Genomic DNA, 23,086 nt, shown 5'->3' with positions numbered 1-23,086 from the left:
AGTACTGAACAACTCCCTATACCTACATCTGTCCAGTGAGGAAACCTTACCCCACCTCAGTCTGTGTGGCAGTCCAGGTGAAGGATGGACCAGTCTCTGATGAGAAGTAGGTTTGAGATTCAGGCTGTCCATCCTAGAGGGTATTGTGATACAGTACTAAAGGGGATGAAGGCCAAGGCTGGTCGATAAATGACTGGCATGATTTAAGAGGTTTTTTGTTCTGTTCTTATTCCAGCCAAATCTTAGGGGAAGGTCTGGACTGGAGAAGTCTGCATCAGAGACTTGATCTGGTTAGCTATTAGCTAACGTTACATTCTCAGAGGCCAACGAGATCGTGTCTACATCATAACGTTGATGTGAAATCAGCAAGTCAATAAGGATACGATTACAGAGGGGTTCAATCCAAAGCACAGGATTCTGTTTATTGAATATTTTGCACGCAACTTGGAACAGGTGAGGAATATTTACAGAGATGTAAACAGTCAGTACCTGCAACACTGGGGGAGCACAGTGTGGCACACACACGCATTACAGCAGACACACACATACACACACGCATAGGTGTAGACAACATGCGCACACACACACGTGCACACACAGAGCGAAGTAGCAGTATAAACACAGAGTGGACAGTCTGAAAACACAGAGCACAACAAGCCCCTTTGGTCAGCTACTTCAGACTAGTGTCAACAAGTTAATTACAAGTTACCATTGACAGTTCAAATAAAAAAATGGAACACATACTGTAAGAACAGTACTGGCAAATATAAGTAGACCTACAAGGGGCTTTTTTGACCTACAACATTAGATCTGTCAGTGGTAGACTGGTACACACTCCTGATTTTTGACCTTTTTGTTGCTGTGAAGACAGTCAATGGCATGGAATAGGAATGAGGCCAATCTTGTTTCTCTTGGTAACATAGACCATAATAACCTGTACATAAATGGATCACATTTCCCTGGATTCATGTGAATTCCTTTTCATTTCATTATAAACCCAACATGTAATTCAAAGCCAGTTAAAAGCAGCTCAAAAGTAGGACAAATGTCACATGCAAGACAATCGAAGCAAAATGAAACAAACGATTCTCAAAAGACAAGTGCAAACGCTGCAACATCCTCAATGCTTTCGCCTTATTTCCCTTCTTCATCAAGAATAAAAAAATATATAGAGGGAAACAAACAGAAAAGAGAGGGGGAAAAAATAATTAACTGCACACTGTGGTGTCAAGAGGCATGCCTGATAAAAACGAAGAGAAAAGACACGTGCCGTCAGAGGTTCCTGCACAGCAGGAGGTAACACTGAGGGAAAGACCAAGCCATGTCTAGGAAAAATGTACACTATTCATCTCTACCTCCCTTTCCTCAGCTCCTACCCTGCCTCATTCTCTCTCCTACTCCCTCCCTCATCTGTAGTGTTGTCTGGCACAGTGCCTGATTCCATCCATATCAACAGTGCGTTGCCAGGCAGGTGTCCTGTCAACAGTTCCTGCTGCACTACACTAACAGCCACCGCTGATCCCAGAACAGTCAAAAGGGTAGAGCACATGAATCCAAGCAGCTCAGAGGAGCTACTCACTCTGATCGCATACCAGTCACAGGGCAGAGCCCATATAGACAAGAAGCTTAGAAGAGCTACTCAAGAGGCCAGACATCAGCTATAAAATCAGGCCAAACCCCATACAGCGAGGCATATAGGATACATTAGACTAGTGTAAGTCTAATACAAACCTATTGTATAATTATTTTACACAAATAAAGATCAGCACAAATTCCTTTTGTACAACCATTCCGTTTTCTTCTCAAAATATCTATTCTGAATCATTTAATCCGAAATGTTACCCCAACTTGCCTATTCAAGTTGAGGGATTTCTACATACTATGCGATTAATCACAACATCATACAGTATCAGGGACCATGTAGCCAATAGACCAGTAACTCGGGGCAGTTAACAGTTGAACTGCGGTCCAGTATATACAGTGCAGCCCCTCAATCTTTTGACACGGACATACCTCAGGCCATTCCCATAAGCAATCCCAAATGAAGCAAATTCAATTTGAAATAGAATTGGATAAGAAATGATGAATAGATTAAACATCGTTGATCCACAAAATGTAAATTCCAGACAAATTTGATCCTTGATCAAGAGCTACTGTAGCATGTTCCCTGTATACTACTTCAACGCAGTGAATAACCAGATAGATCTTAGCCAGTAGGAAGCAAGAGCTTAGCACAGATAGAAAGTCCACAGTAGGTTTGATAATAGTTAACATTGCAGTCCCTAATATCAAATATTCACCATGTTACACATACAGTATCGTATAATTACAGTGACAATGAGTTATGTAGCTAAAGTACTTATAGTATGTTGCAAAATACATACAAAGTATTTTGAGGCTGTCTGCACTCTTTTCATAAAATGTCAATGCAGGAGAAAATGGCACTAGCTTTCACCGTACGGGAGATTTGGATCTGGTATTCAAAACGACAGCCCTTCTTTCTGCATCTGTGGTGAGTGACATCAGCTTCTAAAGTAAGGTGTCAATCCCTCCCAAAGTCACAGTCTAAGGTCGTTGTGGGAAGTCCAAGACAGTGTGCCAGGCTACACTGTTAGCCTGGTTAAACCACTGTCCTTCCATTGTCATTCAACCAGGCTTTTAACATTGTAACAGTCCACAGCCCAACGGCTCAAACGCAGACAGCTCGTCACCCATAGAAAACGTCGCCACCATGTGGACGGAGGAGTGTATTACTTCTAAAAAAGGGAAAATAAAACTACAGTGGTCACTGAGGCACTTGATTGTAACCGTATTCACATAGCAACAAAATGCAACGCAGAGCCATTAAATCAAGTCAGCATGCCTTGGATCACACAGAGAAGGCAGTAACATTCAGGATCAGACCCAAAAACAAGGCTACAAACTCAAATCAGCCTCTCAACCTTCTCACTCCCCACGCATAGAAAAAGGATGCACAATTTAGCATGCACAGTTAGCATGTCACCGTTATTACACACCTTGTGATACAGAGACAAACTAGCTGTTGTACTGTGACCTCCCACACATAGACTAATGCATGCGCATAGACTCGTATTGAGTCCTCTACAACGCTACTGTGACAAGATTGCCACGTGGTCCTATTAGAAGAGAAACTGAGAAAAGCTATCGGTTTAACCAAATCAAAAGAAAACATGAATAAATACTTCATATTACAGTGATGGCGACAGGAGTACAAATGAGCAAACAAGAATGGAGGTAGAGACATGGATTAGCCACTTGAGAAACTCAAAGAGGAACGAGAGTGAGGGAGAAAGAGGTGATGAACGGTATGAGAGAAAAGGAAAGAGAGAGAGAAAGACAGTCAGAGAAAGACAGACAGGCACAGTCAGAGAGACAAACAGACAGAGAGAGACCAGTCTCTTGCTGATCTTAGTTGATCTCATTCCTGCAGATTAAGGTGAGCAGGACGGAGAGTGAATTGGTCATCTGGCTAGCTGGCCTCTCTTTCGCCTCACATCCGCATACGGTGTCGGGGGTCCGCGAGGGGGGGCTCGGAGTCGTCCATGGGCAGGACCAGGCGGGTGCCCCTCATCACCAGCTCGTGGTCACCGTACGTCAGCTCGCGGTCCAGGTCATCGGCGGAGATGACGGCGGAGGTGGTGCCTGCGGGCCCGGCGCTGATGTGGGCGCCGCTGGCGTCCGTGCTCACCGTGATGTCACCGTAGGTCAGGCTGATGTCCCCGTCCGTCAGGATGAGGTCCGAATCGTCGTCCTTCAGCTGGCACTCGTTCTGTTTGCAGGAAAGTGAGAAAGGAACATCTAAGAATAGGTCACAACTAGCTCTAACGGATCAAACACTCCTGTTATAACTGAACTAATTCTTTAGCTTTTATGAAACAGGCAACTCTTCATTTGAGTATATTGAGTACATTCATACCCATTAAGACAAAGAAGAAAACACTACATGTCATCGCTATTACCATAACCACCCTAACAGGGTCACCGGGTTAATAGGAACACATGGTTTGTGGGGACTGACCTCGTAGGCCTGTGGGCTGGTGAGGCATCTGGCCAGTGGTCCACAGCAGGCAGGCATGGTGACGGTGAGAGGAGGGCCGCTGTGGGTCAGGATGGGCTTCAGGTAGCTGGAGAGGGGTTACAGTCAAGGCCTCAACTGTGTCACAGAGAATCAAAACAAACTGCTCAAATACGTAATGGAGATTTAGTATATGTGTACCATACTCCTCTACCGGAATACACCAGCCTCCACTGCTGTAGGCTAGTATACAGTGTATACAGTGCATTTGGAAAGTATTCAGACTCCTTTACTTTTTCCACATTGTTACATTACAGCACAACTCTAAAATTGATTAAATTGTTTCCCCCCCTAATCAATCCACAAATAATACCCCATACCAGTCAAAAGTTGACACACCTAATCATTCAAGAGTTTTTAATTTGACTATTTTCTACATTGTAGAATAATAGTGAATACATCACAACAACAACAAAATATATATATATATGTTAAACAAATCAAAACAGATTTTATATTTGAGATTCTTCAAAGTAGCCACCCTTTGCATCGATGACAGCTTTGCACTCTTGGCATTCTCTCAACCAGCTTCATGAGGTAGTCACCTGGAATGCATTTCAATTAACAGGTGTGCCTTGTGATGTGACAAGGTAGGGGTGGTATACAGAAGATAGGGCTATTTGGCAAAAGACAAAGTCCATATTATGGCAAGAACAGCTAAAATAACCAAAGAGAAACGACAGTCCATCATTACTTTAAGACATGAAGGTCAGTCAATCAGGGAAAATCATGGTTTTATACTCATGGAGAACAACTGGATAGAGAACAAAAAATGCTTTGAAAGGAATGTCACTGGAGTGCCATCTGCTGTGTGCTGATGGGAGTGACACCAAAGGATACTTGTGGTCAAAGTTGTACCAGATCCTGAAGAGCCAGGCACTCTCGTGTTTGGTGCTCCGCCGCTCTGATCCCTCTGTCATGCTCATCTGAGGAGACAAGAGTCACAGAAAAGACAGATACAGAGATCCACTCAAAACAACAGCACTACATTAAATCAGATGGATTACAGCAGTCGAGTCAAATAACTCAATATTCATAGGCTTAATACTCACTGAGTTATCTGCATCCGAATCTACACCCACACTGTTAGAAATGCAGAAACACAAATGAGTCTACCAGATCAGTGTTCACAGACGATCATACTGAAACTGGACAGACAACTCTACGTGCTGTGTATATCCTAAATTACAATAAACATCAAAACAACAAAAGGTTCATTTTGAAGGCAAAAAAAAGACATACACCAACAACCCCAAACTTTGACTTTCGACCCCCATGGTGGACCTACCGTATGTGCTGACAGGAAAGCATCTGGGTGGTTCCGCCTCCACAGACCCATACAGTGAAGAAGACGATGAGGAGGGTGGTTGTGAACATCATCTGACGGGCGTAGGTAGCCGTGTCCCGGATGGAGAGGGCAAAAGTCATCGCCCCACGCAACCCTAGGGAGGACAAGGAGAGGTTATTTAAGCAATAAGGCACGAGAGGGTGTGGTATATGGCCAATATACCACAGCTATGGGCTGTTCTTAAGCACGACGCAACGCGGAGTGCCTGGACACAGTCTTTAGCCGTGGTATATTGGCATATACCACAAACCCCAGAGGTTCCTTATTGCTATTATAAACTGGTTACCAATGTAATTAGAACGGTAAGAAGGAATGTTTTTGTCATACCCGTGTTATATGGTCCGATATACCACGGCTGTCAGCTGAAGGGTATGGATTTCTGAACTTTAAATGTTATTAATCATTAGAGAGACCTGAGGGGCTACACCAAAGGTTAATGGTTATCTATAGGGGGAAGGTATATGGTGGGTGCAATTATGCTTGGAATGTACTGAGTATGGAAAACAATCACATGGCAGACATTGATAAGGGGAGGGAGCCATGGATTTGTGATGAAGGGGGTCGAGATCAGGTCACGTTAAGGGAGAAGGAAAAAAGTTTATTGCCCGTATCACTTAGTTTGCCTAGCAATAAAGATAATGTTTAGCGAGGAGGAGACTCCGCCCAAAGTGGGGTACAAATACCACCACTATTGTAAACATGTTTTTGTCGTTTCAGTTGTTAGATTTTTTGGGAAGAATAAAACTTGGTTTAAGCTTTCAGTGTCCGTCGAGTTCTTTCTCTAATAATTAGAACAGTTGGCGTTGTCGGCACGATTCACCACGATTTACAGTCAAACCAGAGAGTCGGGATCAGTGGAGCAGGAGCTGGCAACAAACTAGGTAGGCACAGTTCCTAAACACGTTTCAAATCATTTTGACATCTTGGGGAGATGAGAATTGTAGACCGAACAATTATAGGATACAGACCTAGAAAGCCTGAGTTTATTCAGTAGGCCCATTGTGTAACGACCGGTAGTAAATATATGGTGTAGGGTAGGTTCCATAGGGATAGGTCCCGAGTAGGGGTGATCCTCTGTGAGATCCATGAGTGTCATGATGGTGTAGGGTAGGTTCCTTTAAGGATAGGTCCCGAGTGGAGGTTTTGCTCTGTGAGATCTAGGTAAATATATGGTGTAGGGTTGGTTCTTTAACTTCTTTGGGGTAGGGGGCAGTATTGGGAATGTTGGATGAAAAGTGTGCCCAAATTAAGCTGCCTGCTACTCAGCCATAAAAGCTAGAATGTGCATATAATTAGTAGATTTGGATAGAAAACACTCTGAAGTTTCCACAACTGTTTGAATGATGTCTGAGTATAACAGAACTCATATGGCAGGCAAAACCCTGAGAAAAAAATCCACCAGAAAGTGGGAAATCTGAGGTTTGTAGTTTTTCAACTCAGCCCCTATCGAATACACAGTGGGATATTGGTCATGTTGCACTTCCTACGGCTTCCACTAGATGTCAACAGTATTTAGAAACTGGTTTGAGGGTTCCACTATAAAAGAGGGGCTCATAAGAGCTCTTTGAGTGAGTGGTCTGGTAGAGTGCCACAGCATCAGTCTCGCACGCTCACGTGAAAGGTAGCTAAGTTCCACTTCATTTCTGAAGACAAAGGAATTGTCCGGTTGGAATATTATTGAAGATTTATGTTAAAAACATCCTAAAGATTGATTCTAAACATCGTTTGACATGTTTCTACAAACTGTAATGGAACTTTTTTAAACTTTTCATCTGCTCCTAGTGAAAGCACGTTATGAATGTGGATTACTGGACTGAACGCACAAACAAAAGGAGCTATTTTGACATGAATTATGGACATTATCAAACAAAACAAGCATTTATGGTGGAACTGAGATTCCTGGGAGTGCATTCTGATGAAGATCAAAGGTAAGTGAATATTTATAATGCTATTCTGACATCGGTTGACTCCAACATGGCGGATATCTGTTTGGCTTGATTTGGACTCTGAGCGCCATACTCAGATTATTGCTTTTTCTGAAGTTTTTTTGAAATCTGACACAGCGGTTATATTAAGGAGAACTGTATCTATAATTCTGTGCATAATACTTGTAGTTTCATCAACATTTTATGAGAATTTCTGTAAATTGATGTGGCTCTCTGCAAAAATCACTGGATGTTTTGGAACTACTGAACGCAGCGAGCCAATGTAAAACAGATTGTTGGATATAAATATGAACTTTACCGAACAAAACATACATGTTACACAATACATGAAGTCCTATGAGTGTCATCTGATGAAGATCATCAAAGGTTAGTGATGAATTCTCTCTATTTCTGCTTTTTGTGACTCCTCTCTTTGGCTGGAAAAATGGCTGTGTTTTTCTGTGACTAGGTGCTGACCTAACATAATCGGATGGTATGCTTTTGTCGTAAAGCCTTTTTGAAATCGGACACTGTGGTGGGATTAACAACAAGTTTATCTTTAAAATGGTGTATAATACTTGTATGTTTGAGGAATTTTAATTATGAGATTTCTGTTGTTTGAATTTGGCGCCCTGCACTTTCACTGGCTGTTGTCATATCGATCCCATTAATGTGATTTCAGCCATAAGAAGTTAAGAACAAATTCTTATTTTCAATGACGGCCTAGGAACCGTGGGTTAACTGCCTTGTTCAGTGGCAGAACAACATATTTTTACCTCGTCAGCTCAGGGATTCAATCTTGCAACCTTTCGGTTACTAGTCCAACGCTCTGACCACTAGGCTACCTGCCACCCCGCTAAGATGTAGCATTGTGAATGCTAACAAAATGTACACTTTCTTTTCCAGAAGAGGGGATTTCATTGTCTCTCGTTGGAATGTTCCCTTAGACTGGTCTTGGAGAAAGCAGGTAACTTCTTGAGTGTATTTTCATTTTTGGCAAAAAAAAAAAAACATACCCATTTGAAACTGCCTATTTCTCAGGCCCAGAAACTAGAATACGCATATAATTGTCAGATTAGGATAGAAAACTCTAAAGTTTCCAAAACTGTCAAAATATTGTTTGTGAGTATAACAGAACTGATATTGCAGGCGAAAACCTGAGGAAAATCCAACAAGAAAGTGCTGTTTTTCCTGAAAGCTCTGTTCCATTGGATGCCTTGCTTCCATTTAAAAGGTATATCAACCAGATTCCTTTTCCTATGGCTTCCTCAAGCTGTGAACAGTCTTTAGACATAGTTTCAGGCTTTTTTTTTGAAAAATGAGCGAGAAAGAACCCATCGCGTCAGTGGATGGCTGGGTGCCAGCAGAGTTTTTCATGCGCAACAGCCATTTTCTCTCTCTCGCCTATGGAAGAAGCTACATTCCGGTTGACATATTATCGATTATATATTGTAAAAACAACCTGAGGATTGATTATAAAAAATTTGACATCTTTCTACGCACTTTACCATTCGGAAGTTGTTTGCGATGTCGTGACCGCTCGAGCTTGTGTATTTCTGAACATACCGCGCCAAACAAATGGAGGTATTTTGGATATAGAAATCATCTTTATGGAACAAAATGAACATTTATTGTGTAACTGGGAGTCTCGTGAGTGCAAACATCCGAAGATCAAAAGGTAAGCAATTTAATTTATTGCTTTTCTGACTTTCGTGACCAATCTACTTGGCTGCTAGCGGTTTGTAATATTTTGTCTACCGAGAGAGATGTTCTTAAATAAACGCTTGTTATGCTTTCGCCGAAAAGCTTTATTGAAATCTGACACGCCGGGTGGATTAACAATAAGCTAAGCTGTGTTTTGCTATATTGCACTTGTGATTATGAAAATTAAATATTTTTAGTAATTTAATTTGAATTTGTCGCTCTGCAATTCAGCTGATGTTGATGAAAATGATCCCGCTAACGGGATGGGTGCGTCAAGGAGTTAAGTATAAAAGTAACTGGAATAGGCCATAAACGGAGTTCCCAGATAAGGCCTGTTCATGTGCGTTTTTGACCTACGGTTTACCACACACAATTTACTGGTTATGAATATGCATTAGTGGTGTTGAGACTGTGGGATTTATTTTGTGTGGGGTCTTTTCAATTTGGTATGCAGAATGATGGAAATGTTTGACATGTTTTAAAGGGTTTCTGAAGGACAGGGAAAGAAAGGGGAGAGGAAATATTTAATGGTGTTGGATGCCCTGTACCCTGACTTTCTGGTGAGGCCTGATCAATCTCACTAGAAAGGATCAAAACAGGTGGGATTTAATTATAAAATGAATGAGAAACACCAGTCTCTCTTCTATTTTACCATTACTTCATGAGATATCATTATTTCCTTATGGAGTTATCAAGAGTTGTAATTCTAAGTTGATGGGTTATTCAAATTTGTTTATTTTAGATTTAACACGACTTTGAATCCCAATGTGAATGATGTGTTCAAAGGGGAAACTACCAGCTGATTTCATGAAATGGATTGTGATATGTGAATTGCTGATTCAATTTCTTTACATTGTTTTGATGGAACATTTCACAAGATTGGGTCTGCTGGATTGTTGGGATTCTCCCATGGGTTAGGGTGCTAACACCCTGACCTGGTAACTCTTCCGAGAGGTCGCCAGTAAAATAAGGGAGTATGAACTCATTTTGAAAATGGTTTCAACCATAACAGTATGTTGTTATGCTCTTTGGCATTGGTCGTAGAGATAATGTTAATAAGGAAATTGGCAATGTAATAGTTGTGATAGTCAATGCTTGTCTGGATTTCCTGAATCAGAAAGGAATTGAACTAAACTGTTGTTCTGATCTGTCCTCTCGGGGTTATCATGGAAGGTGATGTCAGATTGTGTCTTAATGCATGGTAGGAATAATTTGACCACAAACAGTGTGTGTGAACCTCAAAACCAGCCCTAACTGGCTGAAGAAAGAGCAACAAAGGCATTTAATACGACAGTGACTTTAAACACTCCAATCTGAGTCCGAGCCATTAACCTGGGTATGGGCGGCCGGAGTGCGCCATGAGTCCTGAGACCGCGCATGTGGAGTGAGATAACATACAAACTTCTCTTATGCTCCTGTTGTACTGGTGGGAGAAATGGACCAGACAGAATGGTGGTAGTGGCTCAGGTGAGAGAATTGTGTATGTGGGAAAAACTGATTACTTTAAAAAAAAAAAATCGGGACATTACCAAGGGCCATCAAATCTGACAGGCAAGAGTTACATACAGTTGAAGTCGGAAGTTTACATACAAATCAATTTAAACTCAGCTTTTCACAATTCCTTGTCTTAGGTCAGCTAGGATCACCACTTTATTTTAAGAATGTGAAATGTCAGAATAGAGAGAATTATTTATTTCAGCTTTAACTTCTTTCATCACATTCCCAGTGGGTCAGAAGTGTACATACACTCAATTAGTATTTGGTAGCATTGCCTTTAAATTGTTTAACTTGGGTCAAACGTTTTGGGTAGCCTTCCACAAGCTTCCAACAATAAGTTAGTGGAATTTTGTCCCATACCTCCTGACAGAGCTGATGTAACTGAGTCAGGTTTGTAGGCCTCCTTGCTCACACACACTTTTTCAGTTCTGCCCACAAATTGTCTAGAGGATTGAGGTCAGGGCTTTGTGATGGCCACTCCAATACCTTGACTTTGTTGTCCTTAAGCCATTTTGCCACAACTTTGGAAGTATGCTTGGGGTCATTGTGCATTTGGAAGACCCATTTGCGACCAAGCTTTAACTTCCTGACTGATGTCTTGAGATGTTGCTTCAATACATCCACATGATTTTCCATCCTCAGGATGTCATCTATTTTGTGAAGTGCACCAGTCCCTCCTGCAAAGCACCCCTACAACATGATGCTGCCAACCCCTGTGCTTCATGGTTGGGATGGTGTTCTTCGTCTTGCAAACATCCCCCCCCTTTATCCTCCAAACATAACAATAGTCATTATTCAATTTTTTTTCATCAGACCAGAGGACATTTCTCCAAAAAGTACAATCTTTGTCCCCATGTGCAGTTGCAACCTGTAGTCTGGCTTTTTTAATGGCAGTTTTTGAGCAGTGGCTTCTTCCTTGCTGAGCGGCCTTTCAGGTTATGTCGTAAAGAACTCGTTTTACTGTGGATATATACTTTTCTACCCGTTTCCTCCAGCATCTTCACAAAGTCCTTTGTCGTTGTTCTGGGATTGATTTGCATTTTTCGCACCAAAGTACATTAATCTCTAGGAGACAGAACGCGTCTCCGTCCTGAGCGGTATGACGGCTGCGTGGTCCCATGGTGTTTATACTTGCGTACTATTGTTTGTACAGATGAACGTGGTGCCTTCAGGCGTCTGGAAATTGCTACCAAAGATGAACCAGACTTGTGGAGGTCTACAATTTTTTCTCTTGAGGTCTTGGCTGATTTCTTTTGATTTTCCCATGATGTCAAGCAAAGAGGCATTGAGTTTGAAGGTAGGCCTTGAAATACATCCACACGTACACCTCCAATTGACTCAAATGATGTCAATTAGCCTATCAGAAGCTTCTAAAGCCATGACATCATTATCTGGAATTTTCCAAGCTGTTTAAAAGGCACAGTCAACTTAGTGTATGTAAACTTCTGACTGACTGGAATTGTGATACAGTGAATTATAAGTGAAATAATCTGTCTGTAAACAATTGTTGGAAAACTTGTGTAATGCACAAAGTAGATGTCCTAACCGACTTGCCAAAACTATAGTTTGTTAACAAGAAATGTGTGGAGTGGTTGAAAAACAAGTTTTAATGACTCCAACCTAAGTGTATGTAAACTTCCGCCTTCAACTGTATATGTGCCATTGGGAAGGAGGAAGTGCCGGGAGGAGGGGGTGGTAATTGAGGAAGGTCTACACACTGCGAACAATCTAGACTAAGAATGCATTGAGATACCAATCGTTCATTACCATGCCACTCGTGACAGGAAAACAGGGATAAGGGGGAGGGGGAGGGGGGGGTTGTAATGAGAAGAGTTATTACCGGCAATAACAAGGTCCCGCTTTTAAATGTACATTCTAACCGTGATGTGTGCTAGGTTGAGAAGCTTGAATTTGAGTGATAGACAAAGTAAAGCACTAAGGACAGTGATTATAAATTAGGGTGGATAATTTATCAAATGTTTTACTTATAATTCGGATACAGCAGGAGAGAGTTGTTCTCAAACTGTGAGGGGTGGGTGCACTGCTCAAATGTATTATGCCTAGGGAGCCTCTAGAAACCTTATCTTTAAGTGTCCTCCGACAGGGAGGTTATTAGAAAACTCACTGGATGATAGCTTGGTTCAAACATTCCGGTTTTTTTTTTACCATGTGATCAGAATTAGTATGTTAAATCGCATTAACACATATAGATTGTTGGATGATACGGTACAATTAATTGCATACAAGGCTCATAATGCAAGACCCAGACTAACACCCAAGGACGAAAATGAAGGAGACGGGCACGGAGACCAGCATCACATGGGCTTGGAACGTAACGGATGGATGGTTCTTTCCCCAGGTTTAGTCGCATCAAGGGTGGTGTGAAATGATTGAACACACACTTTTTCCTCTTTCCTTTTCAAGCCAATACGTTTTTAGGTTTCGTGCAACACAAGTGTGATCATTGTTCCAGGAGGGACTGATGTACATTGACTAATTGATTTAAGAATGTTTTAGTATGTTTATAACTGTAGTTGTGCATTAGGGGTAGTGACTAGTGTGTTATGATTTAGATGGAATGATATATGTGTGCAAATGTATCTGTAGCAGGAAGTGAGGTACACATGAGATCTGTGTTTGAGACATAATGTTTACATAAGGCTGTTAAGTGAGATGGAATGTGACTGGGGTGGAGATCTGTGGGGCTCATAAGAGACTATGTATATTGTTACAGGAGAGAGCTGTCCTCACTCTCCCGCGAGCTAACTGTGCACGATATAGGGACTACTATGAAGTTAAACTGAACGTTACACATACCCAGATCATGGTGTGAGTAGCAGAGATAGTGTTGGCATTTCAGACACTATTGTCAACTTTCAAGAACTCTGTGACGCAAAGAGTTTTGTTCGGTTGGATATCCTTCATTCATCTTTTCCCTATTCATAACAGCCAGCGAACACTTGAAATATTCCATGCAGTAGCTACTCACGGCAGTTGCTGTAGGGACAGTAATTAAAAGGAGGCTATAGTAACAAACAGCATAGAATTGGACTACGGAGCAAATGAGGGAGATTGAGGTATACGGGCAGGATCAGTAGTAGCAAGGGTTATTTTAGTAGCATTGTTGGGATAGAATTTTATGAGGACTCATGCCACATGGCTTGGTAACTGGGAGACCGATGGGAGTACCGGGGGCTGTTATACATGTCACAGATTAGTGATCTGGGCTAAGGGGAGTCTGTGTTGTCAGGAAATGACCAATGCATTGCAGTGTGTATATTCCCAGATGGAAGCAGCACATGAGGAGCAGCAGATAACCGAGGGCACGGGCTGAATTCTGGAGATTGCGTGTACATTAATATACACCAGGCAGGGGGTGTTGGCACAGCGTTGGTCTGGTCTACACACAGTACTCCCTACAGCACCTGCAGCGGTAAAGATCGTCATGTCTCTCCTCGGTGGGTTCACGGTTCTCACGTGAAGTGAGGTCCAGCCGCATAATGGGCGAGCTTGAAGACGCCATGACACAGGAAGCGGAGCTAATGAGAGAGAGAAAGACTAGATTCCACTGTAGACATACAGATGGTTTGGGTCTGGGAGCTACTTCAACCACCATAGCTGGGTTGAGTTGCCTTTTTGGTTAATGCATCAGATGAAAGGATATATGTTGGGGTTATTGTACTCTATGACATGGCTTGGGAACACCTCTCGGAGCCTGCGGCAGGAAAGGGGAAGTCTGGGTGAAAGCATGAGGAGGTTCTCTAGGGCCTTCATGTTTGTGGAATCCAGCAGAAAAGTATCCTGGAGGCATAGAGTCAGGCGAAGAGAGAGTGGGAATTGCCATGTTATCAAACTTTGGGTTTTCATGCATATATAATTATGCATAGCTTACCACACTGTGAATACTGTTACGTTTTGTGTTTATTTTTGCTTTGCAAGTCTTGTGCTGTCACTCTCTTAGGAACCAGAAGGAGAAAGTTGAAATGGAAGAAGTCAACAGCTCCAGCGGACACGTTTATCATCAGTGTTCTAGGAGAAATGGAAATGAGCGTGTGCTTCGTGTGATCATATAGAACACAGGCCATAAGTCTCTGAGTTTGTAAACCTCACGGTGAATGTTATTGTCATTGTTTGTCCATTTAGAAGTCATTTCCAAGTTGATGTGATGTTGAGCAGTATGATGTCAAATGTTCAAAAAAAGGGGGGGGACTGATGGGTTTGGATTTCTGAATTTTAAATGTTATTATTCATTGGTTATACTAGAGACCTGAGGGGTGCCACAGCCGAGGGGCTACACCAAAGGTTAATGGTTATCTGTAGGGGGAAGGTATATGGTGGGTGCAATTAGCTTGGAATGTACTGAGTATGGAAACAATCACATGGCAGACATTGATAAGGGAAGAGAACCATAGATTAGAGAGGAAGGGGGTCGAGGTCACGTTAAGGGAGAAGGAAAGGTTTATTGCCCGCATCACTTCGTTTCCTGCCTAGCAATAAAGATACAATGTTTAGTGAGGAGGAGGAGACTCTTCCCAAAGTGGGGTACAAACACCACCACTATTGTAAACATGTTTTTCTCAATTCAGCTGTTCGATCCTTTGGGAAGAATAAACTTGGTTTAAGCTTTCACAGTGTCCTTCCGGTTCTTACTCGAATATTTAGAACCTAACACAGCCAATCAGCATTCAGGGCTCGAACCACCCAGTTCGTATGTGTGTGCACAAGCGACAAGCAGTGTGTGTCTCTCCACAAGTCATATCACTTAAAAAAGCTTTTTGTTAGATAACGTGGCTGGTGTGGGAACTTTGTAAACAGCTTCAATAATCGTCATCACATGACAATCAGTTAGTACAGTTACATAGCGGTCAATTCAACAACACGTTCTGGTATGACTTGTTTTTTATACATTTATAATAATATTATAGAATCAAATGGAAATATCCTGGCATTGCAAGCACTTCCCTATCAACTGAGCTTCAGAAGACTAAGGATGTAATGGCAGAACAGTGACTCCTAAAAATCACTGGACACAAGAATTCACATTCATAAATCAACATAGTTCAAAAAGTGGCAGGATATCCCAGCCTCTGCACTTTAAAAAAAATGTTCCCTAAAAATGTTTTAAAGTAATAATAAATACAAAAATTGGGGCAGATATTTCATCAATTGAAACCCAGAAACTGGACAGAAAGCAATATCATCATCATCACCTTTTCTCTTCAAGTAAATACAATGTTATTTAATCTAGTGATTAAAAAAGGAAAATGGTGGCGCCAGATCTCCGCCTGGCCACATTCCAATCTTAGTCTTTTGACAAATTAGAACAGCTCTTTTGACAATAAATTGGGCAAATGATCAGAATTGGGCTGCCTGTGTAAATGCAGTACCTGCAAACATCATCATGTGTTGGAAGTTGGAGCTGATCTTGTTCCTGCGTCCAAGGTTGAGCAGGAAGGACAGGGGGTAGATGTTGGCTGCTCTGCCCAGGAACACTGCCAGCTGGGAGTTATTGTTGTTGAGGTCCATAGAGGGTAGAGAAACTAGCAATCTCCTGAGAAAAACTTTTCAGTCTAGTGCCTTCCCAGCATTACAAACCAAATGCTGTACTTAGATTCCCAGTAATGCTACTTACTCTATTATGACTAGTGGTTAAATAACAGTTAAATATTGCCCAGTTTGTCATTGCTTATGCCATTCCCACCCAGTCTTACAATTTAACCCCTATACACTACTCTACTCTTAGACTAGGGTTGCCTGCTGTACTCCCATCATCTCATTGCATTATAGGCGAGGATACAAAAGCGCCCACAATGAAGGTGGGGTTGAAGATGTGGTTCTGGAAGGTGAACAGGGCCAGACCCATGTAGGAGAAGATGAAATTCTCTGCCAGGAAGTTCAGCAGCTCAAACAACTACAGGACAACACAAAAACAACCTTTCAGGGACCATGATGGAATGTCAATATTTAGCAGATGACATTGCTGTCCAGCGTAGCTCGCAGTAAATAAATGCAATGGTAAACGTGGTCCTCACCTGTTTGGTCCTGTCCTGTGATTCAGGGGACAGGTTGTTGAAGGTGTAATGAGCCTGAGTGATCCCGCAGAAAAGCACTGCCACCACACCTGCAGACACAAAACAACAACAACCAGACACACCATGATAAAGTGCGTCATGAATAAAAATAACCTTTGGGGGGGGCTATCACCGGTTCAGTAAGATGATTGGTTACCTGTGAAGCCACAGGCCTCTGCCATTAAGAAGGTGCTCCAGGACATGAGGAAGAAGAGAGCAGTCTCCAGTAGCTGGAAGTCCCTCAGCTTAGTGAACTTAGTGACGTGAGGATAACGGTCAAGGAGAAAATGTGCCATGAAAACAACCACACTACACAACTCACCAAACAATGAAAGAACAGCTTAGACTCCAGAGCATTGAGGTCAATATACAGCAACTAGCAAGTTGACAATACCAAAAGCACTTTTACATATTAGCCATTTACCAGACGCTCTTATCCGGAACGACTTACAAGAGCAATTAGTGCCAAGCTCAAGGGCACGTCGATAAGATTATTTCCCTCGTCGGCTCGGAAATTCAAACCAGCGACCTTTCGGTTACTGGCCCAACAAGCTCAACCGCTAGGCTAAGAATCTACTTCATCCATTCGAAGACAAGAACAAAAGCATTTGCATCTGTTTGTAACCTTGCTTTTACTGTAATATCAATACTTGCATTTCTAGACCTTCAAATCACACAAAGGAAGTACATAGTTGACTCAAGGATATGAGCGCCGTCATGACCCCGGTGGCCACTCCCAGGGCGAATGATCCACTGAAGACACCCAGGAACATCCCAAAGGACTTCAACATGGCCATCACCTCAAAGGTGTGACTGTTGTCCCCCTCCGGCTGGTACGACACGATGGACCTGGTACACACACACACCCAGTCAATCCCAGAAAAGGTGCAAAATAATAGAGTAGCTCAAGCGGCCTATGTGGATGGATGAAGTGTTACGAGGGTGGAAAGGGAAATTAAATACCGGTTTTTACTGCTTCATTTCTGGGCATGAGAAATTAATGCGAACCATAGACTATTAGTACGTTTTGACCTAGAGAGCTGGTTAACAAAATGTGCTTCCATCCTGAGCAGGTTGAACGTCTTGAGAAGTCCCCAATGATATCAGAACTAAGGTATGGTGCACCAGGTGTATCCCTATAGACCAGGGGAGGCCTTTATACAAATGACTCTGATGAGGCTAATGACCCAAGAGCACTGAATAGTACTAGTACTAACATTTGCATGCCCGGTCTGTTTGAAGTGCAGATGACTCCCTTATGCAAATATATAGTGGCTCGCTGGGTCAATATCTACAATGACTATCGTAGTTTCACATGGGAAACCCATTAAGAAATTATGAGATTATACTACATTATGTGCACATCAGTGGGGGCTGGTGGGAGCAGCTATAGGAGGATGGGCTCATTGTAACGGCTGGACTGGAATACATGGAATGGAATACGGTTTCCATGTCTGATACCGTGCCATTTACTCCATTCCAGCCATTACAATGAGTCCGTCCTCCTACAGCTCCCCCTACCAGCCTCCACTGGTGCACATACTCGTGTATAGACATCTGCTAGTAAGTACGGTCCTGTATATGAAGTGATACCATTCTCTTAGCAGCAATGTTCTACACTGGAGGGTTCTATGGGACTACTAGCTACCCAGTCTTAAGTTATCTCTCAGTACTGACTGTAGCAGAAATACTTCCAACAGCTTTCCATTCAAGCCAGACCAGAGGGAGTATTAGGCATGGGTTTTTCAACTCATAGATACGGGGAACCACTCGTGAAAGATTAGCTGAAGCTTGGAATTAGTGATTCTAGATAACATGGTTCAATCCAAATTCCAATAAATCCAACCTCGTTATACAATTCTGGCTCATGCGGCAGCAAAATAAATCTGTGTTAAATTTATCAAATAAGGGGGTTATCACTATTCCCTTAAAAATGTAACAATTACCAGGGCATACGTACATGGCTGAGAGAAAAGCAGTGAGTGAGAGAACGGTTTGACCGAGAAGACAGAGAGAGGAAGGGAAAAGGGGTTAGAGCCGAGCAGCAGGACCATGCAAATTGGGGGCGTAATAAACGCCTGTCTCCCAAACAGCAAATCACCAGGATTCTACACCACGAGAACTGGCTTACATTTTGAATTGAGGACTCAAGAGTTGACCTAATGCATACCTCAAGATCCACAAAGCAGATGCCATGAAATATAGGCACAGCACTCTAGCTTTTAAGTTAGGCAAACATCTGACACACTTTTGATGTCGGCGTGAACTATCCGTTTAAGGGTTGTACTTGTATAGCTGCTATCTGGGGTGTAACGGCTGGTCATTTGCAATGCATGTTCTCACGATGCAAAAAGAAGCCACCGCAAAAGCACTCTGAGCTAGCACACCCGTTCAGGGGAGTGTCTCGCGTCGCCGCCACGCCCTCTACCCACTGATTGGCTGATTGATTGGCTCCAGGGGCGTGCTGCACCCCCACGCTGAGCCGACCATAAACCATTAGAATTCTGAAAATAATCAGAGTTCCAAGCAGAGGGAAGGTACTGGTTAGGGTTACCAAAGGGTCAATCTCACATATTCCACAGCATTAGTAATAGTTATTGGTTTAGTACAACCAGGTCACACACTGGATAATCAATACCAAAGAACATTTGGTTGAGGGTGTTTGTGTGTGCGCATGTCCATGTACGTGTGTGTGTGTGTGTGTGTGTGCGCATGTCCATGTGTGTGTGTGTGTGTGTGTGAGAAAGACTAGGACAAACCTCCCCTTTATCCAGCCCGAAATATCTAAAACAGTCCAAAGCACAGCTGTTTGAAGATGAGGTTTGTCAGCCAAAGCTTCACAACGACAAATACCAAACTTCACAATGTGGGTGTGTCAAAGACAGACAGACAGACAGACGTGTCAGGTTAAGACGGAGGACTCACGAGGACAGCACCACGGCTACGGCATCATTGAGAACGCTCTCTCCAAACAGCAGAGCATACAGATCCACGTCCACCTGCAGCTCGTTGAAGATGGCCAGCACCGTCACTGCAGGACAGGAGACACAGTAAAGTAAAGGCTTCCACATGCTTCAGTTCGGCTGCATACTCCCTTAACAGACCTTCGCTTGAAAAACTAGAAGAAAAAAGCAGCAATAGTACTGTTTGTTCATTTAGAGACACCGTAGCCTCAAATAGTTTTTGCAGCTTGTGAATCAGGAAAACCCCCTTCGGATAACAATATATGACTAGGCATATTACTGCTGAAGCACGCGGTTCAACCATTACCACGTGGTCCATTATTGAGTGTCTGAAAGAGGTGACTGAGATGAACAGAGACTGTACCTGGGTCAGTTGCAGAGACAATGGCTCCAAACAACAGACAGTCTGTGAAGAAAAAGTCCCCGTCAAGCTGTCCGACCTGCTTCATCAGTGTGACACAGCCGTACATCAGCAACCTGCACAGAGGTAGAGATAATATTACCTCAGTTCAGCATTTCTCTGACAGGTCACACAAAGGACTAAAGGTGTATGAACACACAAAGATGTAACGCATACATAATACAGTATAGCTGGCTGTAAACTTGCAGTTTGGCATTTGTTGTCATGAATCTTGCCCTGGAGGCAGCTCTGCAGAGTGGTCACTAGAGCTGGCACAGCCACAAAATCAGATTTTAAACCTAACTAACCTTAACCATACTGCTAACCCTAATGCCTAACCTTAATTTAAGATCAAAATGCACATTTTTATTTTTATTAATTTTGACTTTGCAGCTGGCCCATCTAGCGGAAATCGTTCAGTTCAGCCTCCATGGCAAGATTCATGACAATAAAAGTCCAGCTGCTATGAAACTCACCCAATGATGAAACATGATATGACTGTTCCCAGAAAGGCATAGGCCAGGATGGACCCCATGTTCCTGAAGAAGTGTCTCTGAGAGATAGAGTTATGTGAAGGACTAGGCCTAAATATTACCGACAAACAAATCAGCACTGTGATATTTAACTATTGATTCAACTTTTAAACAACTAACCACATGCCTTACCCTCTTCAGACTGTAGCCGGCATGGAAGATGATAGGGGGCAGGAGGATGTTGAAGAACACCTCAGGGTCAAAGGTCACCTGAGAAAAGAAGAAAAAAACTCAGAAGGGTTGTATTACATCACTGTACAGTGTCCCACTGACTATAATAAAATGTGATTTTTGTTGTTAAAACCCAATTAGAAATGCATGTGACAATAACGAACTAGGGTCCAAAGTCCATTTTCCATCATTGTTGTTACCTTAAGAAAACTCATGAGACCATAGGCCTACTGGTAAAATCCACATAAGGGGGTACTCCGAGCAGTGCTAAAAAATCTATTGGTGGTACAGTAACCAAAAAAGGTTGGGAACCACTGGCACACAGCCACATGAAGTAGGGATGCTGAGGGTCCTGCAGCACCCTCTGAAAAATCCTAAGATTGATATTATTTGTTTACATTTCCACAAAAGTAGTTGCATTGAATAACAGTGCTCTGTAGGCTACCTCATGTTATCCTCCGAGTTAGACACAGTGTGCATGTGTCTGTGTATTAGACAGTGAGTACGTGTGGAAAATGCCTAGGGAACGATAGAAAGGAAATATGTAAAGAAAGGCAACCAATTTGTCTGAGTTGTACAAAGCCTCCCAAACAGCAGCTTCGATAAAAAAAAAACACGTTTAGACAATAACCACGACTTATGTGGAAGCAGACACTTTTCTGGTCAGTCAGGCTATCATTTCCTGTTTCAAAATGAATAATGACCACGTGTTTGGGACTCTACCTTGCGAAGCATCTCGTTGTCTTGTACATCACTGATCTCAGAGGCGCTGATCTCGCCCTTCAGCGTGTACTCGTAGAACTTGCCGCTGACGTTGACGAGCAGTGTGGGTGGGCTGGCGTTGACATGGCAACTGAGGGTGACGTTACTAATGTCACGGGGTACGTGGATACCATAGCGCAGGACCACCCCAACCAGCACGCCTGGAGGGAGAGCGAGGGAACAGAGTGAATGAACTTGGGTTAACAAATACCGAATTGCATCCATCAGTTGCCCTCTCTGCCCTTCATGCCGGAACAGCACCATGCGCAATGTAAATAAATAACCTGGGCCTTCAGGGAGTGCAGGAAGTGTTCCGAGCAACTAAAGAAAAACACTGCTAAGTGAGTTAGACCTTGCTGGGTGTGTGACATTGCATGGTATGGGTTTAGTACCTGCACACAGTAGCATAACTGATAAGGTATAAATATTATTCCAAACACCAACAACAGAGATCTAATATAGAGATATGGCCATTGTTGGCCTCATTTTTGCCAGAACCTTGTGTTGTCTCGACAGCATCCCTATTTGAATGACAACAATGTTACCAGATTTACAGTAAATGTCAATAAACATACTGTGCGTGACCAGTAGCTACATAAACAGTATGACGTTTATGTAGTATGACTTTTGATATTGTGTTGGACTAGTCAGAGACTAGTCAGAGACTAGTCCAGCATTATTGCAAAGTCTCTTGGTTGCATCGAAGCTAAGTATGACGATAAGTAATGACGACATCATGCAGTCTCCTGACATGGAGGCCTCTCACCCATACTCACCATAGATCATAGCCAGTCCAGTTTCATGCAAAAACCTGAAACGACGGTGCTTGAATAACCATATGGTTAAAATCGTGAGGGTTAGGAGCATGATGAAAATCAGCAGGTCGGCACTGTCTTGTCTGTGGTTATCCTCAACCTTCCTCTCTGTTACCATGTTCTCCATGGCACTATCCTCTGCCCTGCAAACACAGATGCAGAACGACAAACAGGCTAGAACAGTCAGAGCTAACGTCTTCGACATCTTCCGAGTAGCGTTGACTCGGAATTTATTGTAACCCATTTTGATGATTCAATCTTCAAGAATGTACGTCGTCGTTTTTCGAGGTTTCTAGAAAGATATTTCATGCAAGCTAGCTAAGCGGAGACAGCAACAGTAGACGGATGATTCCGGAAGGAAAAGTGATTGTTTTTATTTCAAAGTAAAAGTCCTTTTGGATATTGGTATGATACAAATGTGTTACCGTATTAAACGACTAATGTGCCAAACTATATATAGATTTAGGAACGAACTCTATATGCTTTAAAACAAGTAAAACCAAATCTAACGTAAACACGGCAAAAGACAACTCAGAACTCGGACATTTCCGACTTGGAAACTCCTTGTAGAAAGGTGTGCGGCGTTAAGGCCCTGACGGAAACGCAGCAATTTTGACTTGCTTACTCGTTATAGAAATAAACTAATAAAAAAAAAAATCCCTTTTTCAGGACCGTCTTTCAAATATAATTCGTAAAAATTCAAATAACTGCACAGATCTTCATTGTAAAGGGTTTAAACACTGTTTCCCATGCTTGTTCAATGAACCATAAACAATTCATGAACATGCACCTGTGGAACGG

General features: G+C 42.5%; 1 protein-coding gene across 2 annotated transcripts; it reads right to left on the bottom strand.

The window, feature by feature from the left end:
* Nucleotides 1-390: 390 nt before the first annotated feature.
* Nucleotides 391-22,819, bottom strand: slc9a6a (solute carrier family 9 member A6a). 2 transcript variants are annotated; one of them, XM_024382776.2, is made up of 16 exons: nucleotides 22,247-22,819; nucleotides 21,432-21,631; nucleotides 20,670-20,747; nucleotides 20,481-20,557; nucleotides 19,969-20,081; nucleotides 19,567-19,672; nucleotides 17,349-17,490; nucleotides 16,799-16,904; nucleotides 16,603-16,691; nucleotides 16,368-16,481; nucleotides 15,958-16,069; nucleotides 5,385-5,538; nucleotides 5,149-5,179; nucleotides 4,937-5,031; nucleotides 4,040-4,145; nucleotides 391-3,790 (listed from the first exon to the last, which is right to left on the bottom strand). In XM_024382776.2, the coding sequence occupies exons 1-16, from the start codon at nucleotides 22,527-22,529 to the stop codon at nucleotides 3,512-3,514; spliced, it is 2,085 nt and encodes a 694-aa protein (XP_024238544.1). In that variant the 5' UTR covers nucleotides 22,530-22,819; the 3' UTR covers nucleotides 391-3,511. The 2 variants fall into 2 exon arrangements, with proteins under 2 accessions (XP_024238544.1, XP_024238545.1); XM_024382777.2 differs by having other exon boundaries at nucleotides 4,937-5,022; nucleotides 22,247-22,817.
* Between the last annotated feature and the right edge of the window lie 267 nt (nucleotides 22,820-23,086).

Source organism: Oncorhynchus tshawytscha, linkage group LG21 (genome assembly GCF_018296145.1).
Source record: "Oncorhynchus tshawytscha isolate Ot180627B linkage group LG21, Otsh_v2.0, whole genome shotgun sequence".
Taxonomy (NCBI): domain Eukaryota; kingdom Metazoa; phylum Chordata; class Actinopteri; order Salmoniformes; family Salmonidae; genus Oncorhynchus; species Oncorhynchus tshawytscha.
This window is presented reverse-complemented; position numbering and strand designations above follow the sequence as displayed.